General features: G+C 47.2%; 1 protein-coding gene across 1 annotated transcript in view; it reads right to left on the bottom strand.

The window, feature by feature from the left end:
* Positions 1–22,698, bottom strand: part of ZMYND11 (zinc finger MYND-type containing 11) — a 282,804-nt gene that overhangs the window by 120,624 nt on the left and 139,482 nt on the right. The window contains exons 7-9 of the mRNA XM_063921925.1: positions 19,150–19,242; positions 18,480–18,567; positions 17,004–17,059 (exon numbers count right to left, since the gene is read on the bottom strand). Coding sequence (XP_063777995.1) covers positions 17,004–17,059; positions 18,480–18,567; positions 19,150–19,242 — 237 coding nt within the window. The remainder of the gene's footprint in view (positions 1–17,003; positions 17,060–18,479; positions 18,568–19,149; positions 19,243–22,698) is intronic.

Below are 22,698 nucleotides of genomic sequence, written 5' to 3'. Positions count from 1 at the left end.
GCCCAAGATGAGCCCACCTTCCTTGTGGAATGGGCATTTACAGATTTTGGCTGTGGCAGGCCTGCCACAGAATGTGCAAGCTGAATTGTACTACAAATCCAGCGAGCAATAGTCTGCTTAGAAGCAGGAGCACCCAGCTTGTTGGGTGCATACAGGATAAACAGCGAGTCAGATTTTCTGACTCCAGCCGTCCTGGAAACATATCTTTTCAGGGCCCTGACCACGTCTAGCAACCTGGAGTCCTCCAAGTCCCTAGTAGCCGCAGGCACCACAATAGGCTGGTTCAGGTGAATCGCTGACACCAACTTAGGGAGAAACTGGGGACGAGTCCTCAATTCTGCCCTATCCATATGGAAAATCAGATAAGGGCTTTTACATGATAAAGCCGCCAATTCTGACACTCAAATATGTGTAACGAAGATCTCTGAATTGTGTTATCATGTGGAATTTATATCTGGTTACGGTTATGATTCAGGGTGCTGGGGGAAACAAATGGCTTTTTTTCTTGCTTAGAAATACCCCTCCCTTTCGAGCACCTGAATGATATCACTAAGCTAATTGAGCATCTACCAATATATGTGTTTGTTGTGAGAGGCAGAGAGGTTCCTGCATTAGGAGGAGGTGCAGGCCCTGACATGCCACAGGGAGCATTATGGGGTTGCTCCACGGTAGGTAGCTCTTAGCTTAGACATATTGTAGTAAGGAGCCATTATCATGTGGCTCCTTGCTGGTTAATCTTAAACCCAGATTGGGGTAATGGAGGTGTGAGGTGTGGTGCCTCTGGACTGGCTGAGCTGGATGGCCTTAGTGTGGCATACCTTTACATTCTATTAACACTTTTCACTTATTAATTTCTAAACACTATTTCTCTATTTTAATTGCATTTAATTTTGTATCACTTTCTCTATAGCTTCGGCTTCCTAAATACTAATTTATTAACACTATAGTTTTTTCACTGGTATGCCACGCTGGGCTTTCTGGCTTATGCTGGTGTTTTGGGGTGCCACACCATGCACCTAGATATAGCGCTAGGGACCCCAAATATACAGAGACGCCTTGATGCGGCTTTGGGGCTTATTCACACATTTGCGCAAATATGTGTAACGAAGATCTCTGAATTCTGTTATCATGTGGAATTAATATCTGGTTACGGTTATGATTCAGGGTGCTGGGGGAAACAAATGGCTTTTTTTCTTGCCAATTCTGACACTCGCCTGGCTGAAGCCAAGGCCAATAACATGACCACTTTCCACGTGAGATATTTCAGATCCACGGTTTTTAGTGGCTCAAACCAATGTGATTTTAAGAAACTCAACACCACGTTGAGATCCCAAGGTGCCACAGGAGGCACAAACGGGGGCTGAATATGCAGCACTCCTTTCACAAATGTCTGAACTTCAGGTACTGAAGCTAGTTCTTTTTGAAAGAAAATCGACAGAGCCGAGATCTGTACTTTAATGGAGCCTAGTTTTAGGCCCATATTCACTCCTGCTTGCAGGAAATGCAGAAATCGACCTAGTTGAAATTCCTCTGTTGGGGCCTTTTCGGCCTCGCACCATGCAACATATTTCCGCCATATGCGGTGATAATGATTTGCCGTAACATCTTTCCTGGCTTTAATAAGCGTAGGAATGACTTCCTCCGGAATGCCCTTTTCCTTCAGGATCCGGCGTTCAACCGCCATGCCGTCAAACGCAGCCGCGGTAAGTCTTGGAACAGACAGGGCCCCTGCTGTAGCAGGTCTTGTCTGAGCGGCAGAGGCCACGGGTCCTCTGAGATCATCTCTTGAAGTTCCGGGTACCACGCTCGTCTTGGCCAATCCGGAACCACGAGAACTGTGTTTACTCCTCGCTTTCTTATTATTCTCAATACCTTTGGTATGAGAGGCAGAGGAGGGAACATATAAACCGACAGGTACACCCACGGTGTCACTAGAGCGTCCACAGCTATCGCCTGAGGGTCCCTTGACCTGGCGCAATATCTTTTTAACTTTTTGTTGAGGCGGGACGCCATCATGTCCACCTGTGGTTTTTCCCAACGGTTTACCAGCATCTGGAAGACTTCTGGATGAAGTCCCCACTCTCCCGGGTGGAGGTCGTGTCTGCTGAGGAAGTCTGCTTCCCAGTTGTCCACTCCCGGAATGAACACTGCTGACAGTGCTAGTACATGATTCTCCGCCCATCTGAGAATTCTTGTGGCTTCTGCCATTGCCATCCTGCTTCTTGTGCCACCCTGTCGATTTACATGGGCGACTGCCGTGATGTTGTCTGACTGGATCAGCACCGGCTGGTGTAGGAGCAGGGATTTTGCTTGACTTAGGGCATTGTAAATGGCCCTTAGTTCCAGAATATTTATGTGAAGGGAAGTCTCCTGACTCGACCATAGTCCTTGGAAGTTTCTTCCCCGTGTGACTGCCCCCCAGCCTCGAAGGCTGGCATCCGTGGTCACCAGGACCCAGTCCTGTATGCCGAACCTGCGGCCCTCTAGAAGATGGGCACTCTGCAGCCACCACAGTAGAGACACCCTGGTTCTTGGAGACAGGGTTATTAAGCGATGCATCTGAAGATGCGATCCGGACCATTTGTCCAACAGGTCCCACTGAAAGATTCTGGCATGGAACCTGCCGAAGGGAATTGCTTCGTAAGAAGCTACCATCTTTCCCAGGACCCGCGTGCAGTGATGCACCGATACCTGTTTTGGTTTCAGGAGGTCTCTGACTAGAGATGACAACTCCCTGGCTTTCTCCTCCGGGAGAAACACTTTTTTCTGGACTGTATCCAGAATCATACCCAGGAACAGTAGACGTGTCGTCGGAACCAGCTGTGACTTTGGGATATTCAGAATCCAGCCGTGCTGGTGCAGCACTTCCTGAGATAGTGCTACTCCCACCAACAACTGTTCCTTGGACCTCGCCTTTATTAGGAGATCGTCCAAGTACGGGATAATTAAAAACTCCCTTTTTTCGAAGGAGTATCATCATTTCCGCCATAACCGTGGTAAATACCCTCGGTGCCGTGGACAGTCCAAACGGCAGCGTCTGGAATTGGTAATGGCAATCCTGTACCACAAATCTGAGGTACTCCTGGTGAGGATGGTAAATGGGGACATGCAAGTAAGCATCCTTGATGTCCAGGGATACCATGTAATCCCCCTCGTCCAGGCTTGCAATAACCGCCCTGAGCGATTCCATCTTGAACTTGAATTTTTTTATGTATGTGTTCAAGGATTTCAAATTTAAAATGGGTCTCACCGAACCGTCCGGTTTCGGCACCACAAATAGTGTGGAATAGTAACCCCGTCCTTGTTGAAGTAGGGGTACCTTGATTATCACCTGCTGGGAATACAGCTTGTGAATTGCCGCTAGCACCGCCTCCCTGTCTGAGGGAGCAATCGGCAAGGCAGATTTTAGGAACCGGTGGGGTGGAGACGCCTCGAAGTCCAGTTTGTACCCCTGAGATACTATTTGAAGGATCCAGGGATCCACCTGTGAGCAAGCCCACTGATCGCTGAAATTCTTGAGGCGGCCCCCCACCGTACCTGGCTCCGCCTGTGGAGCCCCACCGTCATGCAGCGGACTTGGAAGAAGAAGCGGGGGAGGACTTTTGCTCCTGGGAACCTGCTGTTTGTTGCAGCCTTTTTCCCCTACCTCTGCCTCTGGACAGAAAAGACCCGCCTTTTCCACGCTTGTTTTTCTGGGTCCGAAAGGACTGAACCTGATAAAACGGCGCCTTCTTAGGCTGTGAGGGGACATGGGGTAAAAAATGCTGACTTCCCCAGACGTTGCTGTGGAAACTAGGTCCGAGAGACCATCCCCAAATAATTCCTCACCCTTATAAGGTAAAACTTCCATGTGCCTTTTAGAATCTGCATCTCCTGTCCACTGGCGAGTCCATAAGCCTCTCCTAGCAGAAATGGACAATGCACTTACTTTAGATGCCAGCCGGCAGATTTCCCTCTGTGCATCTCTCATATATAAGACTGAGTCTTTGATATGGTCTATGGTTAGCAGAATCGTGTCTCTGTCTAGTGTGTCAATATTTTCTGACAGTTTATCTGACCACGCAGCGGCAGCACTGCACATCCATGCTGACGCAATAGCTGGCCTAAGTATAATGCCTGAGTGTGTGTATACAGACTTCAGGATCGCCTCCTGCTTTCTATCAGCAGGTTCCTTGAGGGCGGCCGTATCCGGAGACGGTAGTGCCACCTTTTTAGACAAACGTGTGAGTGCTTTATCCACCCTAGGAGGTGTTTCCCAACGTGACCTATCCTCTGGCGGGAAAGGGAACGCAATTAGTACCTTCTTAGGAATTACCAATTTTTTATCAGGGAAAGCCCACGCTTCTTCACACACTTCATTTAATTCATCTGATGGGGGAAAAACTACGGGTAGTTTTTTCTCCCCAAACATAATACCCTTTTTAGTGGTACCTGTATTTATATCAGAAATGTGTAACACCTCTTTCATTGCCTCAATCATGCAGTGAATGGCCTTAGTGGGCATCAGGTTAGACTCATCGTCGTCGACACTGGTGTCAGTATCAGGGTCGACATCTGCGTCTGCGATCTGAGGTAGCGGGCGTTTCAGAGCCCCTGATGACCTTTGAGACGCCTGGACAGGCACGAGCTGTCAAATTTCTTATGCAAGGAGTCTATTACGTGCACTCATTTCTTTCCATAAGCTCATCCACTCAGGTGTCTGCCCCGCAGGGGGTGACATCCCTTCTAAAGGCATCTGCTCCGTCTCCACATCATTATCCTCATTAAACATGTCGACACAGCCGTACCGACACACCGCACACACACAGGGAATGCTCTAACAGAGGACAGGACCCACAAAAGCCCTTTGGGGGGACAGAGTGAGAGTATGCCAGCACACACCAGAGCGCTATATAATGCAGGGACTAACTGAGTTATGTCCCCTATAGCTGCTTTTTCTATATAAATGTATACTGCGCCTAAATTTAGTGCCCCCCCTCTCTTTTTTACCCTTTTCTGTAGTGTAGACTGCAGGGGAGAGCCAGGGATCTTCCTTCCAGCGGAGCTGTGAGGGAAAATGGCGCCAGTGTGCTGAAGGAGATAGCTCCGCCCCTTTTCCGCGGACTATTCTCCCGCTTTTTCCTATATTCTGGCAGGGGTATTTTCCACATATATAGCCTCTGGGGCTATATATTGTGGTATTTTTGCCAGCCAAGGTGTTATTATTGCTTCTCAGGGCGCCCCCCCCCCCCCCCAGCGCCCTGCACCCTCAGTGACCGGAGTGTGAAGTGTGTGTGAGGAGCAATGGCGCACAGCTGCAGTGCTGTGCGCTACCTTGGTGAAGACTGATGTCTATTGCCGCCGATTTTCCGGACCTCTTCTTGCTTCTGGCTCTGTAAGGGGGACGGCGGCGCGGCTCCGGGACCGAACACCAAGGACTGGGCCTGCGGTCGATCCCTCTGGAGCTAATGGTGTCCAGTAGCATAAGAAGCCCAAGCTGGCTGCAAGCAGGCAGGTTCGCTTCATCTCCCCTTAGTCCCTCGCTGCAGTGAGCCTGTTGCCAGCAGGTCTCACTGAAAATAAAAAACCTAATTTCTATACTTTCTTTCTAAAGGGTCAGGAGAGCCCCTAGTGTGCATCCAACCTCGGCCGGGCACAAAATCTAACTGAGGCTTGGAGGAGGGTCATAGTGGGAGGAGCCAGTGCACACCAGGTAGTCATAAATCTTTCTAGAGTGCCCAGCCTCCTTTGGAGCCCGCTATTCCCCATGGTCCTTACGGAGTTCCCAGCATCCACTAGGACGTCAGAGAAAACAATAATAATAATGCAACAGTATCTGCAATTACATTTCTCTGACGTGCTAAGTGGATGCTGGGGACTCCGTCAGGACCATGGGGAATAGCGGCTCCGCAGGAGACAGGGCACAAAAGTAAAAGCTTTAGGATCAGGTGGTGTGCACTGGCTCCTCCCCCTATGACCCTCCTCCAAGCCTCAGTTAGATCTTTGTGCCCGGCCGAGAAGGGTGCAATCTAGGTGGCTCTCCTAAAGAGCTGCTTAGAGTAAAAGTTTTGTTAGGTTTTTTATTTTCAGTGAGTCCTGCTGGCAACAGGCTCACTGCATCGAGGGACTTAGGGGAGAAGGAGTGAACTCACCTGCGTGCAGGATGGATTGGCTTCTTAGGCTACTGGACACTAGCTCCAGAGGGACGATCACAGGTACAGCCTGGATGGGTCACCGGAGCCGCGCCGCCGACCCCCTTGCAGATGCTGAAGAGAGAAGAGGTCCAGAAATCGGCGGCTGAAGACTTCCCAGTCTTCTTAAGGTAGCGCACAGCACTGCAGCTGTGCGCCATTGCTCTCAGCACACTTCACACCAACGGTCACTGAGGGTGCAGGGCGCTTGGGGGGGCGCCCTGGGCAGCAATGAAAGTACCTATGCTGGCTAAAAATACATCACATATAGCCCCTGGGGCTATATGGATGTATTTAACCCCTGCCAGGTTGTCAGAAAAACGGGAGAAGAAGCCCGCCGAAAAGGGGGCGGGGCCTATTCTCCTCAGCACACAGCGCCATTTTCCCTCACAGAACTGCTGGTGGGAAGGCTCCCAGGCTCTCCCCTGCACTGCACTACAGAAACAGGGTTAAAACAGAGAGGGGGGCATTTTTGTGGCGATATTATTACATATTAAGATGCTATAAGGGAAAACACTTATATAAGGTTGTCCCTGTAAAATTATTGCGTTTTGGTGTGTGCTGGCAAACTCTCCCTCTGTCTCCCCAAAGGGCTAGTGGGGTCCTGTCCTCTATCAGAGCATTCCCTGTGTGTGTGCTGTGTGTCGGTACGTGTGTGTCGACATGTATGAGGACGATGTTGGTGTGGAGACGGAGCAATTGCCTGTAATGGTGATGTCACTCTCTAGGGAGTCGACACCGGAATGGATGGCTTATTTAGGGAATTACGTGATAATGTCAACAAGCTGCAAGGTCGGTTGACGACATGAGACGGCCGGCAAACAAATTAGTACCTGTCCAGGCGTCTCAAACACCGTCAGGGGCTTTAAAACGCCCATTACCTCAGTCGGTCGACACAGACACAGACACGGACACTGACTCCAGTGTCGACGGTGAAGAAACAAACGTAGTTTCCATTAGGGCCACACGTTACATGTTAAGGGCAATGAAGGAGGTGTTACATATTTCTGATACTACAAGTACCACAAAAAAGGGTATTATGTGGGGTGTGAAAAAACTGCCTGTAGTTTTTCCTGAATCAGATAAATTAATTGAAGTGTGTGATGATGCGTGGGTTTCCCCCGATAGAAAATTAAAGGCGCTCACACGCTTATCAAAACAAGTGGCGTTACCGTCTCCAGATACGGCCGCCCTCAAGGAGCCAGCTAATAGGAGGCTGGAAAATATCCTAAAAAGTATATACACACATACTGGTGTTATACTGCGACCAGCGATCGCCTCAGCCTGGATGTGCAGCGCTGGGGTGGCTTGGTCGGATTCCCTGACTGAAAATATTGATACCCTTGACAGGGACAGTATTTTATTGACTATAGAGCATTTCTATATATACGAGATGCACAGAGGGATATTTGCACTCTGGCATCATGAGTAAGTGCGATGTCCATGTCTGCCAGAAGATGTTTATGGACACGACAGTGGTCAGGTGATGCAGATTCCAAACGGCACATGGAAGTATTGCCGTATAAAGGGGAGGAGTTATTTGGGGTCGGTCCATCGGACCTGGTGGCCACGGCAACAGCTGGAAAATCCACCTTTTTACCCCAAGTCACATCTCAGCAGAAAAAGACACCGTCTTTTCAGCCTCAGTCCTTTCGTCCCCATAAGGGCAAGCGGGCAAAAGGCCAGTCATATCTGCCCAGGGGTAGAGGAACGGAAGAAGACTGCAGCAGGCAGCCCCTTCCCAGGAACAGAAGCCCTCCACCGCTTCTGCCAAGTCCTCAGCATGACGCTGGGGCCGTACAAGCGGACTCGGGTGCGGTGGGGGGTCGTCTCAAGAGTTTCAGCGCACAGTGGGCTCACTCGCAAGTGGACCCCTGGATCCTACAAGTAGTATCCCAGGGGTACAGATTGGAGATTCGAGACGTCTCCCCCTCGCAGGTTCCTGAAATCTGCTTTACCAACGTCTCCCTCCGACAGGGAGGCATTATTGGAAACAATTCACAAGCTGTATTCCCAGCAGGTGATAATCAAAGTACCCCTCCTACAACAAGGAAAAGGGTATTATTCCACACTATTTGTGGTACTGAAGCCAGACGGCTCGGTGAGATCTATTCTAAATCTGAAATCTTTGAACACTTACATACAAAGGTTCAAATCAAGATGGAGTCACTCAGAGCAGTGATAGCGAACCAGGAAGAAGGGGACTATATGGTGTCCCTGGACATCAAGGATGCTTACCTCCATGTCCCAAATTGCCCTTCTCACCAAGGGTACCTCAGGTTCGTGGTACAGAACTGTCACTATCAGTTTCAGACGCTGCCGTTTGGATTGTCCACGGCACCCCGGGTCTTTACCAAGGTAATGGCCGAAATGATGATTCTTCTTCAAAGAAAAGGCGTCTTAATTTATCCCTTACTTGGACGATCTCCTGATAAGGGCAAGGTCCAGAGAACAGTTGGAGGTCGGAGTAGCACTATCTCAAGTAGTTCTACGACAGCACGGGTGGATTCTAAATATTCCAAAATCGCAGCTGATTCCGACGACACGTCTGCTGTTACTAGGGATGATTCTGGACACAGTCCAGAAAAAGGTGTTTCTCCCGGAGGAGAAAGCCTGGGAGTTATCCGAGCTAGTTAGGAACCTCCTAGAACCAGGCCAAGTGTCAGTGCATCAATGCACAAGAGTCCTGGGAAAAATGGTGGCTTCTTACGAAGCGATTCCATTCGGCAGATTTCACGAAAGAATTTTTCAGTGGGATCTGCTGGACGAATGGTCCGGATCGCATCTTCAGATGCATCAGCGGATAATCCTGTCTCCAAGGACAAGGGTGTCTCTTCTGTGGTGGCTGCAGAGTGCTCATCTACTAGAGGGCAGCAGATTCGGCATTCAGGACTGGGTCCTGGTGACCACGGATGCCAGCCTGAGAGGCTGGGGAGCAGTCACACAGGGAAGAAATTTCCAAGAAGTGTGGTCAAGTCTGGAGACTTCTCTCCACATAAATATACTGGAGCTAAGGGCAATTTACAATGCTCTGAGCCTAGGAAGACCTCTGCTTCAAAGTCAACCGGTGCTGATCCAGTCGGACAACATCACGGCAGTCGCCCACGTAAACAGACAGGGCGGCACAAGAAGCAGGAGGGCAATGGCAGCAAGGATTCTTCGCTGGGCGAAAAATCATGTGATAACACTGTTAGCGGTGTTCATTCCGGGAGTGGACAACTGGGAAGCAGACTTCCTCAGCAGGCACGACCTCCACCCGGGAGAGTGGAGACTTCATCTGGAAGTCTTCCACATGATTGTGAACCGTTGGGAAAGACCAAAGGTGGACATGATGGCGTCCCGTCTGAACAAAAAACTGGACAGGTATTGCGCCAGGTCAAGAGACCCTCAGGCAATAGCTGGGACGCTCTGGTAACACCGTGGGTGTACCAGTCGGTGTATGTGTTCCCTCCTCTGCCTCTCATACCCAAGGTACTGAGAATTATAAGAAGGAGAGGAGTAAGAACTATACTCGTGGCTCCGGATTGGCCAAGAAGGACTTGGTACCCGGAACTTCAAGAGATACTAAGAAGGGACTTGCTTCAGCAAGGATCATGTCTGTTCCAAGACTTACCGCGGCTGCGTTTGACGGCATGGCGGTTGAACGCCGGATCCTAAGGGAAAAAGGCATTCCGGAAGAGGTCATCCCTACCCTGGTCAGAGCCAGGAAGGAGGTGACCACACAACATTATCACCGCATTTGGCGAAAATATGTTGCATGGTGTGAGGCCAGGAAGGCCCCCACGGAGGAATTTCAACTCGGTCGATTCCTACATTTCCTGCAAACAGGAGTGTCTATGTGCCTCAAATTGGGGTCCATTAAGGTTCAAATTTCGGCCCTGTCGAATTTCTTCCAGAAAGAATTGGCTTCAGTTCCTGAAGTCCAGAAGTTTGTCAAGGGAGTACTGCATATACAACCCCCTTTTGTGCCTCCAGTGGCACTGTGGGATCTCAACGTAGTTCTGGGATTCCTCAAATCACAATGGTTTAAACCGCTCAAATCTGTGGATTTGAAATATCTCACATGGAAAGTGACCATGCTGTTGGCCCTGGCCTCGGCCAGGCGAGTGTCAGAATTGGCGGCTTTGTCTCACAAAAGCCCATATCTGATTGTCCATTCGGACAGGGCAGAGCTGCGGACTCGTCCCCAGTTTCTCCCTAAGGTGGTGTCAGCGTTTCACCTGAACCAGCTTATTGTGGTACCTGCGGATACTAGGGACTTGGAGGACTCCAAGTTGCTAGATGTTGTCAGGGCCCTGAAAATATAGGTTTCCAGGACGGCTGGAGTCAGGAAAACTGACTTGCTGTTATCCTGTATGCACCCAACAAACTGGGTGCTCTTGCTTCTAAGCAGACGATTGATAGTTGGATGTGTAGTACAATTCAGCTTGCACATTCTGTGGCAGGCCTGCCACAGCCAAAATATGTAAATGCCCATTCCACAAGGAAGGTGGGCTCATCTTGGGCGGCTGCCCGAGGGGTCTCGGCTTTACAACTTTGCCGAGCTGCTACTTGGTCAGGGGCACACCCTGGCTGAGGAGGACCTGGAGTTCTCTCACTCGGTGCTGCAGAGTCATCCGCACTCTCCCGCCCGTTTGGGAGCTTTGGTATAATCCCCATGGTCCTGACGGAGTCCCCAGCATCCACTTAGGACGTCAGAGAAAATAAGAATTTACTTACCGATAATTCTATTTCTCGTAGTCCGTAGTGGATGCTGGGCGCCCATCCCAAGTGCGGATTGTCTGCAATACTTGTACATAGTTATTGTTACAAAAATCGGGTTATTATTGTTGTGAGCCATCTTTTCAGAGGCGGCTCCGCAGGAGACAGGGCACAAAAAGTAAAGCTTTAGGATCAGGTGGTATGCACTGGCTCCTCCCCCTATGACCCTCCTTCAAGCCTCAGTTAGGATACTGTGCCCGGACGAGCGTACACAATAAGGAAGGATTTTGAATCCCGGGTAAGACTCATACCAGCCACACCAATCACACTGTACAACCTGTGATCTGAACCCAGTTAACAGTATGATAACAGCGGAGCCTCTGAAAAGATGGCTCACAACAATAATAACCCGATTTTTGTAACTATGTACAAGTAATGCAGATAATCCGCACTTGGGATGGGCGCCCAGCATCCACTACGGACTCCGAGAAATAGAATTATCGGTAAGTAAATTCTTATTTTCTCTATCGTCCTAGTGGATGCTGGGGTTCCTGAAAGGACCATGGGGATTATACCAAAGCTCCCAAACGGGCGGGAGAGTGCGGATGACTCTGCAGCACCGAATGAGAGAACTCCAGGTCCTCCTTAGCCAGGGTATCAAATTTGTAGGATTTTACAAACGTGTTTGCCCCTGACTAAATAGCCGCTCGGCAAAGTTGTAAAGCCGAGACCCCTCGGGCAGCCGCCCAAGATGAGCCCACCTTCCTTGTGGAATGGGCATTTACATATTTTGGCTGTGGCAGGCCTGCCACAGAATGTGCAAGCTGAATTGTATTACACATCCAACTAGCAATAGTCTGCTTAGAAGCAAGAGCACCCAGTTTGTTGGGTGCATACAGGATAACAGCAAGTCAGTTTTCCTGACTCCAGCCGTCCTGGAACCTATACTTTCAGGGCCCTGACAACATCCAGCAACTTGGAGTCCTCCAAGTCCCTAGTAGGCGCAAGGCACCACAATAAGCTGGTTCAGGTGAAACACTGACACCACCTTAGGGAGAGAACTGGGGACGAGTCCGCAGCTCTGCCCTGTCCGAATGGACAAACAGATATGGGCTTTTTTGAGAAAAAAAAAACCCCCCACCAATTTGACACTCGCCTGGCCCAGGCCAGGGCCAAGAGCATGGTCACTTTTCATGTGAGATGCTTCAAATCCACAGATTTGACTGGTTTTAAACCAATGTGATTTGAGGAATCCCAGAACTACGTTGAGATCCCACAGTGCCACTGGAGGCACAAAAGGGGGTTGTATATGCAATACTCCCTTGACAAACTTCTGGACTTCAGGAACTGAAGCCAATTCTTTTTGGAAGAAAATCGACAGGGCCGAAATTTGAACCTTAATGGGCCCCAATTTGAGGCCCATAGACACTCCTGTTTGCAGGAAATGCAGGAATCGACCGAGTTGAAATTTCTTCGTGGGGCCTTCCTGGCCTCACACCACGCAACATATTTTCGCCACATGTGGTGATAATGTTGTGCGGTCACCTCCTTCCTGGCTTTGACCAGGGTAGGAATGACCTCTTCCGGAATGCCTTTTTCCCCTAGGATCCGGCGTTCCACCGCCATGCCGTCAAACGCAGCTGCGGTAAGTCTTGGAACAGACATGGTACTTGCTGAAGCAAGTCCCTTCTTAGCGGCAGAGGCCATAAGTCCTCTGTGAGCATCTCTTGAAGTTCCGGGTACCAAGTCCTTCTTGGCCAATCCGGAGCCATGAGTATAGTTCTTACTCCTCTACGTCTTATAATTCTCAGTACCTTAGGTATGAGAAGCAGAGGAGGGAACACATACACCGACTGGTACACCCACGGTGTTACCAGAACGTCCACAGCTATTGCCTGAGGGTCTCTTGACCTGGCGCAATACCTGTCCCGTTTTTTGTTCAGACGGGACGCCATCATGTCCACCTTTGGTATTTCCCAACGGTTCACAATCATGTGGAAAAACTTCCCGATGAAGTTTCCACTCTCCCGGGTGGAGGTCGTGCCTGCTGAGGAAGTCTGCTTCCCAGTTTCCACTCCCGGAATGAAACACTGCTGACAGTGCTATCACATGATTTTCCGCCCAGCGAAAAGTCCTTGCAGTTTTTGCCATTGCCCTCCTGCTTCTTGTGCCGCCCTGTCTGTTTACGTGGGCGACTGCCGTGATGTTTTTCCCACTGGATCAATACCGGCTGACCTTGAAGCAGAGGTCTTGCTAAGCTTAGAGCATTATAAATTTACCCTTAGCTCCAGTATATTTATGTGGAGAAAAGTCTCCAGACTTGATCACACTCCCTGGAAATTTTTTCCTTGTGTGACTGCTCCCCAGCCTCTCGGACTGGCCTCCGTGGTCACCAGCATCCAATCCTGAATGCCGAATCTGCGGCCCTCTAGAAGATGAGCACTCTATAACCACCACAGGAGAGACACCCTTGTCCTTGGATATAGGGTTATCCGCTGATGCATCTGAAGATGCGATCCGGACCATTTGTCCAGCAGATCCCACTGAAAAGTTCTTGCGTGAAATCTGCCGAATGGAATTGCTTCGTAGGAAGCCACCATTTTTACCAGGACCCTTGTGCAATGATGCACTGACACTTTTCCTGGTTTTAGGAGGTTCTTGACTAGCTCGGATAACTCCCTGGCTTTCTCTTCCGGGAGAAACACCTTTTTCTGGACTGTGTCCAGAATCATCCCTAGGCACAGCAGACGTGTCGTCAGGATCAGCTGCGATTTTGGAATATTTAGAATCCATCCGTGCTGTTGTAGCAGTATCCGAGATAGTGCTACTCCGACCTCCAACTGTTCCCTGGACTTTGCCCTTATCAGGAGATCGTCCAAGTAAGGGGTAATTAAGACGCCTTTTCTTCGAAGAAGAATCATCATTTCGGCCATTACCTTGGTAAAGACCCGGGGTGCCGTGGACAATCCAAACGGCAGCGTCTGAAACTGACAGTGACAGTTCTATACCACGAACCTGAGGTACCCTTAGTGAGAAGGGCAAATTTGGGACATGGAGGTAAGCATCCCTGATGTCCCGGGACACTATATAGTCCCCTTCTTCCTGGTTCGTTATCACTGCTCTGAGTGACTCCATCTTGATTTGAACCTTTGTAAGTGTTCAAATTTTTTTAGATTTAGAATAGGTCTCACCTAGCCTTCTGGCTTCAGTACCACAATATAGTGTGGAATAATACCCCTTTCCTTGTTGTAGGAGGGGTAATTTGATTATCACCTGCTGGGAATACAGCTTGTGAATTTTTTCCCATACTGCCTCCTTGTCGGAGGGATACCTTGGTAAAGCAGACTTCAGGAGCCTGCGAGGGGGAAACGTTTCGACATTCCAATCTGTACCCCTGGGATACTACTTGTAGTATCCAGGGGTCCTGTACGGTCCCAGCGTCATGCTGAGAGCTTGGCAGAAGCGGTGGAAGGCTTCTGTTCCTGGGAATGGGCTGCCTGCTGCAGTCTTCTTCCCTTTCCTCTATCCCTGGGCAAATATGACTCTTATAGGGACGAAAGGACTGAGGCTGAAAAGACGGTGTCTTTTTCTGCAGAGATGTGACTTAGGGTAAAAACGGTGGATTTTCCAGCAGTTGCCGTGGCCACCAGGTCCGATGGACCGACCCCAAATAACTCCTCTTCCTTTATACGGCAATACACCTTTGTGCCGTTTGGAATCTGCATCACCTGACCACTGTCGTGTCCATAAACATCTTCTGGCAGATATGGACATCGCACTTACTCTTGATGCCAGAGTGCAAATATCCCTCTGTGCATCTCGCATATATAGAAATGCATCCTTTAAATGCTCTATAGTCAATAAAATACTGTCCCTGTCAAGGGTATCAATATTTTTAGTCAGGGAATCCGACCAAGCCACCCCAGCTCTGCACATCCAGGCTGAGGCGATCGCTGGTCGCAGTATAACACCAGTATGTGTGTATATACTTTTATATTATATTTTCCAGCCTCCTGTCAGCTGGCTCCTTGAGGACGGCCCTATCTATAGACGGTACCGCCACTTGTTTTGATAAGCGTGTGAGCGCCTTATCCACCCTAAGGGGTGTTTCCCAACGCGCCCTAACTTCTGGCGGGAAAGGGTATACCGCCAATAATTTTCTATCGGGGGGAACCCACGCATCATCACACACTTCATTTAATTTATCTGATTCAGGAAAAACTACAGGTAGTTTTTTCACATCCCACATAATACCCTCTTTTGTGGTACTTGTAGTATCAGAAATATGTAACACCTCCTTCATTGCCCTTAACGTGTGGCCCTAATAAGGAATACGTTTGTTTATTCACCGTCGACACTGGATTCAGTGTCCGTGTCTGTGTCGACCGACTAAGGTAAACGGGCGTTTTAAAACCCCTGACGGTGTTTTTGAGACGTCTGGACCGGTACTAATTGTTTGTCGGCCGTCTCATGTCGTCAACCGACCTTGCAGCGTGTTGACATTATCACGTAATTCCCTAAATAAGCCATCCATTCCGGTGTCGACTCCCTAGAGAGTGACATCACCATTACAGGCAATTGCTCCGCCTCCTCACCAACATCGTCCTCATACATGTCGACACACACGTACCGACACACAGCACACACACAGGGAATGCTCTGATAGAGGACAGGACCCACTAGCCCTTTGGAGAGACAGAGGGAGAGTTTGCCAGCACACACCAAAAAACGCTATAATTATATAGGGACAACCTTATATAAGTGTTTTCCCTTATAGCATCTTTTTATATATTTCTAACGCCAAATTAGTGCCCCCCCTCTCTGTTTTAACCCTGTTTCTGTAGTGCAGTGCAGGGGAGAGCCTGGGAGCCTTCCCTCCAGCCTTTCTGTGAGGGAAAATGGCGCTGTGTGCTGAGGAGATAGGCCCCGCCCCTTTTTCGGCGGGCTCGTCTCCCGCTCTTCAACGGATTCTGGCAGGGGTTAAATATCTCCATATAGCCCCCGGAGGCTATATGTGAGGTATTTTTTGCCAAAAAATAGGTTTACATTGCCTCCCAGGGCGCCCCCCTCCCAGCGCCCTGCACCCTCAGTGACTGCCGTGTGAAGTGTGCTGAGAGCAATGGCGCACAGCTGCAGTGCTGTGCGCTACCTTAAGAAGACTGAGGAGTCTTCTGCCGCCGATTCTGGACCTTCTTCTCTTTTCAGCATCTGCAAGGGGGCCGGCGGCGAGGCTCCGGTGACCATCCAGGCTGTACCTGTGATCGTCCCTCTGGAGCTAATGTCCAGTAGCCAAAGAAGCCAATCCATCCTGCACGCAGGTGAGTTCACTTCTTCTCCCCTAAGTCCCTCGTTGCAGTGATCCTGTTGCCAGCAGGACTCACTGTAAAATAAAAAACCTAAGCTAAACTTTTCTAAGCAGCTCTTTAGGAGAGCCACCTAGATTGCACCCTTCTCGGCCGGGCACAAAAATCTAACTGAGGCTTGGAGGAGGGTCATAGGGGGAGGAGCCAGTGCACACCACCTGATCCTAAAGCTTTACTTTTTGTGCCCTGTCTCCTGCGGAGCCGCTATTCCCCATGGTCCTTTCAGGAACCCCAGCATCCACTAGGACGATAGAGAAATTCTTATTATCAGTAGTGCTTTTTGTGTCATGTCCTTACCACTGAGACAGATTGGAGGCTTGGTTACTGTGGTATGCTCACTGTACTTTGATACCAGATGATCCCAATAATATAAGACCAAAACCCTGCTCCATCTGTACAGTTCTGTGCCCAGCATACCTTCCCTGCCACCATCGACATATACAGCCCAAAGCTGCCATAACTGCATTTACAGAGACCTTCTGTATACCATAAAACCGCCAGCCCAGATAGAAAAGGAGCTTCAAGCATGGGTCATGTAGTCGGGCCCTGTAGTTTAGCAGGTCTTGTAATGGCGCAAACTATTTATGAAACAATTTATTCCATAGTGCATTATCAATAGAGGTAAAGAGTAGAAGAAGATGGTTACACATTTATTCAAATGAAATCAGACGCATAAAATAAAAGGCTATTATTTTCTTTTTTAACTTATTTCATTAGATAAAACATTAATTAGCTTAAAATACAGTATTGTGGATGTGGCACTACTTACCTCATGACATGTGTCCTTGTACAGAAGTTTTGCTACATCAGCCTGCTCACTGTCATCTGTAATGACAACACAGCAAGTGAACTGGTGCAGTAGTCTAAGAACATGTCTGCAATATCCTGTTTATATATATCTGCAAGCGTCGGGTGTCTTTTTTTTGGAAATGTATCTTAGCGATGTGCCTAGGGCGCACCAGGAGACTGTGCTGATTAGTTTGAAATATGACATTTGTATAGTGTGTGTGACTGAGTCTGCATACGGAGCACAACGGAACTTGTATTATACAAAAGCTGCTGCTGTTACATTGTAGCACTTTGTATATAGATTCAGAGACTCAGTTGCACACAGGTATACAAGTGTCATATATAAATTTAATCAGCACTGCCTCCTTGTGCACCCTAGTCACATTGCACATTTTTGGCAAATAAGACTTCCGGCGCTAGCAGAGTATCACGGGACCTGGCGCACAGAGATGGGTTATTTGGCACGACTGCAGCAATGTAGTATGAGGACACATCTGTACCAGCATCCAGAAAGCATGGCACGCCATATTTAGTTCTTTACACTGAATGTTAATTTCATTACTTTATATTTAGCATTCTTCTTATTAGTCCGCAGGATGCAGCAGAGGTGACTCATTCACATCACAAACTAGTCTATGTGATTGATAGTCTCAACAGCATACATTCAAAATACCGGCTGTTGGGATCCCGAAACCCATCAGAACACCGACGCCATCCTGAACAGGTCAACATCCCAACAGCCGGAATACCAACAGCTGGAATCCCAAAGGTAAGTATAGCCTGGAGGGTTAGGGTTTGGTTGCTTGGGTGTGTGTGTTAGGTTTAGGTGCCACCTGCAGTTAGGCTGCAGGGGTGTGTGTGTGTGTGTGGGGGGGGGGGGTAAATTACGGTTAGGCTGCGGGGAGGGGGGTTAGGATTAGGCACCACCAGGGGGGGGGGGGGATTAGGGTTAGGCCCTAGGGGTGAGGGTTAGGGTTAAGGTGCGGAAAAGGGGGGGGGGGGAGGTTTAGGCTGTAAGGGGGGAGGTCAGGGTTAGGCTGCGGTAATGCATGGTTAGGGCAACCCCTCCACCGGTCATGCATACCAATCCCATCTCTACAGCTCATTATAAATTAATTCCCATCTACTCAAGTCTTTAAAACCTTCACTTTAGCAATCTGCACACACACACACACACACACACACACACACACACACACACACACACACACACACACACACACACACAGTACCAAAGTACTGACAGGAGGTTATAGAACTGTGACTGCCCTACACTCTTTAATGGACTTTTCTCTATAAACGATGAAACACTGTCAGGAGACTATTTATGGCGTTAACATTTTTCTTTATGGAAAGTATTATGAAGGATCCATCTCTTCTGCTATTGAACTCCCCAGGGGACTCCCCCTATTTATATGGGTGACAGCAACTTAAGTGGTTAAAAAAGAAGCCTCACCTCCATAAAAAATAATGGTGTTGTGTAGGAGCAGCTGTGCGTCTGCCTTGAACTCTTCGTAACTCTTGTACTTTCCTTCTGTTACTTTCTGCAGAAATAAAAAATGGCCCAGTTATAGAATTGCAGAGGGAATACTATAGTAATTTTCTTTGTACCATATTACATCACAATAGCAGTAGGAAGAAATAAATAGTAGCATGACATAGGGGTCGATCAGCCCCAGCCGCAGTCCTGATTCGGTCACAATGGACCAATGTTTTCAAGACTGCACATGTGCCGCAGCCGCATTGCTTGCGATGATCGCAGTGCCCTGTTAGCAGCAGCCTGATTGACATACTGCAGGTGTTTAAGGGTGGCGATGTGAAGCATTCCAGGAAACTGGGGCGTGTGAACCCTGTTTTCTGGGCATGCAGAAGTCAGTGGGCGTCACTAGCCTCATATTGTCATGCAGTGGCAACATTTGTGTACATCTATGAATCACACCCTCAGTTAGTGATTAATGCCAGGAACAGGTAACATTAGTGACTTTTACAGAACGTGAACCTTTCTTAGGAATTACTGTGTAACAACATGCATCAGAAAAGTACGTATTTTTCATATGACCTGTAAAATGTTTTTATACTCTGGGTAAAAAAATAATAATACGTACAATATACACACATATATATACCTCATTAATAGTGGAAACATCGACAGCCGTGTGCACCAACCGCCTGTACATTGGATGTTTGCTGTCCTTTCCTTTCTTGTTCAGTTCAATTGCCTATAGGATAGAAATGATAAGTCAAAAAGTTAATTTTTACTTTGAATACAAAAAACAAAGCAATATGGTCACAAACAAACAAATGTTCTGTAATACAAACTGCTTTTATACTTCAATTAAAAGTTGTGTTTTACTTCAAATGCAGATTTCTTAGAATAATGGAATAGTTTTTATTTTCTCATCTGCTGATACTTAATATATTAATATTTATATTAATATAAATAAGGAGATAAGGACAAAATAAGTATGTGGCAGGTAAAAAGAAAGTGTTAGACTACTAATGGGATGGCCTAAGCTGTAAGGAAGGGTGGTTATGACAGGTTAGGCTCAAGCAGCCAGATTAGAATGATGAAGCTAGCCAACAAATGATTTTTTGTAGGACCTCACTAGTAGCATGTAGTCCAACATGGCCGATACACTCAATTCTGGTGGAGAAGCATCAGATCACCTTAAGAAGTGTGGCTATTAAATATGTTTTTTTTAAAGGGGCAATGACTTGCATGGTTTTGGCTTGGAAGTGATTGCCCCTTTAAAAAATTGCTGAGATAGTCTGTCATCCCGCACCTCCAGCGATCTCAGACACCATTACATCCTGCCGTTAGTGACAGTTGTGAGGATATCAAAGACATTACGGAAGGTCTTGTACATTAAAAACAAACAAAAGCATAGAAAAAAAAAATGTGAAAATGATGTTCGAATTGACCATCGACTCAGTATCAGAATGATAGCAGAAATGGTAAACATAGAATAAGAACCGGTTAGGCAAGTTTTGCATTAAGATCTTAACATGACAAAAGTTTGATCTAAGATGGTTCCAAGGCTTCTCACTGCCGAGCAGAAAGAAAATCGAAAGTGAATTTGTAAACACATTTTGCAACTAATTTAAGTGGATTCACATTTTTTTAGATAAAGTTATTACCTATGATGAAAAATGGATCTTCCAGTAAGATCCTAAGACAAAACGCCAGTCCAATTCAAAGCAATGGTAATTGTTTTCTTTGATCTCAAAGGTGTTATTTTGGAAGACTGGGTACCAGAATGCGCAACAGTAAGTCAACATTACTATAAAAATGCTCTAGAAATTTTGCGGGAAAGTATCAGAAAAAAAAAACAGAGGACGGAGTTTGAAACAAGTTTCAGCCTACATGAGGACAACGCACCAGTCCACACAGCACTCTTTTGGCAGAGGAAAAGACTGAAGTGCTAGAACACCCTCCATACTTGCCAAACCTAGCACCGTGTGACTTCTTTCTTCATCCTAAAGTTACATCTGTACTCAAGGGAACATGTTTTGCATCAGTTACTGAGGTAAAGAAGATAATGGGCTATAGCATGACTTTGACCAATGGAAAATAAGAATGCAATAGTGTGTGGAGGCAGAACATAGAAGGGCAGCAGAGTTAAAATGTACTTAAATTAAACATAAATTATAGCATCAGTCTAGTTATTTGATGGCCACTCCTCGTATGCTATCAAATTGCCCCCATGATTTGTTTTCACCGACTTAAAGCTGACTAATGTAGCAGATGAGAAGACCTGTTTTATTTAGTATGTGAATGCACTGCGCTCATTCTCATCAGAATCCGTTTGAATGATATTAAAAAGGGACATAATTTGTTGCCACATGTGACCCCACTGGGAGCTGATGTGACCTTTAACTTTCAGTTGCCCTTTAATGATTTAGACTGATGTGCAACAGGTGTTCCAAGAGCTTCATATGGTCTTCAGAGGATCACATGCCAGAGCAGCTGGAACTCTCTGGTCATCTCCTTAGTAATGGGGGCATTGCACGGACATAGGGCCTGATTCAAGGATGTTGCAAAATAACAGTTTCCTCTAATGGGCAAAACCATGTGCACTGCAGGTGAGGCAAATGTAACATGTGCAGACAGTTAGATTTGAGTGGGTTATTTTGTTTCTGCGCAGGGTAAATACTGTCTGCTTTATTTTTACACTGCAATGTAGATTTAAGTTTGAACACACCCCACTCAAATCTAACTCTCACTGCACATGTTACATCTGCCCCACCTGCAGAATTTTTTTTTTGTATTGCACTCAACCTTGAATCAGGCCCATAGTCTATGAAGATGGTTAGACAACGACTATATGAGTATTGGGTGGGTGTTTCACCGCTACAAAACGGTAATGCATGAATTCATACCAGAATATACATCATATACATTTGTCTATCATAGCAAAGCACACTGACATCTTATATTACACAGACAAAGTTCTAATTGCCACCCTTCACTTTACCTTAGTCTGTAGTATTAGAGACAGTCTAAGCACTTGATTATATGGGAGTATAAAAATGCCACTAGACAACCCTTCTAACTTGTCCTCAGTTTGGAACTCATGCATTAATGAATCTCAAATCTTTCCTGGAGCATAGAAATATCCAAGAACACACATCCTGTGAAAGATCTACCTCCTCCAAGACACAACATATCAACATATGGAAATCCAGATATATGAAGAAACGGCTTGTTGTTGAAGTGTAGAGACATTGTGTAGTATCCAATTAGCCCCGATTCTGATTCAGCCAATCAAAATGGCTGAATATCGTAATGTATAACTGATGGCCATTATCGCGGTGTCCAATTAGAGGCCGTTTTGATTGGCTGAAGTTGGACCCACAATCACATGAAAACATATGGGATCAGGGATAAGTCCCCGATCTTGTATTATCGTGGTTCCGGCGGCCACTTATCGCAGATTATGCTTCTAAGTGCCAGCACTCGGAGAAAAGGATGCTGGCATCGGGGCTAAGGTGATCCTAAGGTGATCTATTAGCAGCGGTAAAGTACCACTGCTAATAGGATACCGCCCATTGTTGGAATATTGTGAATATTCCTTTGACATTTCAGCTCCATATATGGGGCTTATGTTACAAGTGCGGGAGTCAAGGATATGACAGTCCAGAAGCAGCGTTGGGAGAGTACAGGTTAAACACTGGAAGTACCGGGTTTGCTCACTGGTGTACCGGGCACATCATAATGGAATTGTGAAACTATCCCCCCAAATGTAATGATTTTATCCGGATGACTATTGCCACTTCTGGAGAATACATGAACAAACTTCATAAAGTCCAGCATCAATTCCACTACATCTGCTCTTCATCCTTAGGCCAGTTTACTGGCCTGTATTACCCAGGCCTAGATAGTCCTCATTTTCATTATCTTAAATTATCTTAAAACCTCTTTTAGCAGATGATCCCAAAACTAAACACTTTGGAGAATGACAATTTTTGAATTTTTGTTTTTAATATAATTTTAAAAAAACTTGGCATTTTGAGAAAAAAAATTTAATTTTGAAAATTTTAAATTTTTATTGAAACATACTGCTGATATATATCTTATGAACGGCCATAAACAAAGGTTTAAAATGATACCTTGCCCAACTCTCTAGCTCACAGGTTCTCAAACTCGGTACCAAACAGTTCACGTTTTCCAGGTC

This window comes from Pseudophryne corroboree, chromosome 5 (genome assembly GCF_028390025.1).
Source record: "Pseudophryne corroboree isolate aPseCor3 chromosome 5, aPseCor3.hap2, whole genome shotgun sequence".
Classification (NCBI taxonomy): Eukaryota; Metazoa; Chordata; class Amphibia; order Anura; family Myobatrachidae; genus Pseudophryne; species Pseudophryne corroboree.
This window is presented reverse-complemented; position numbering and strand designations above follow the sequence as displayed.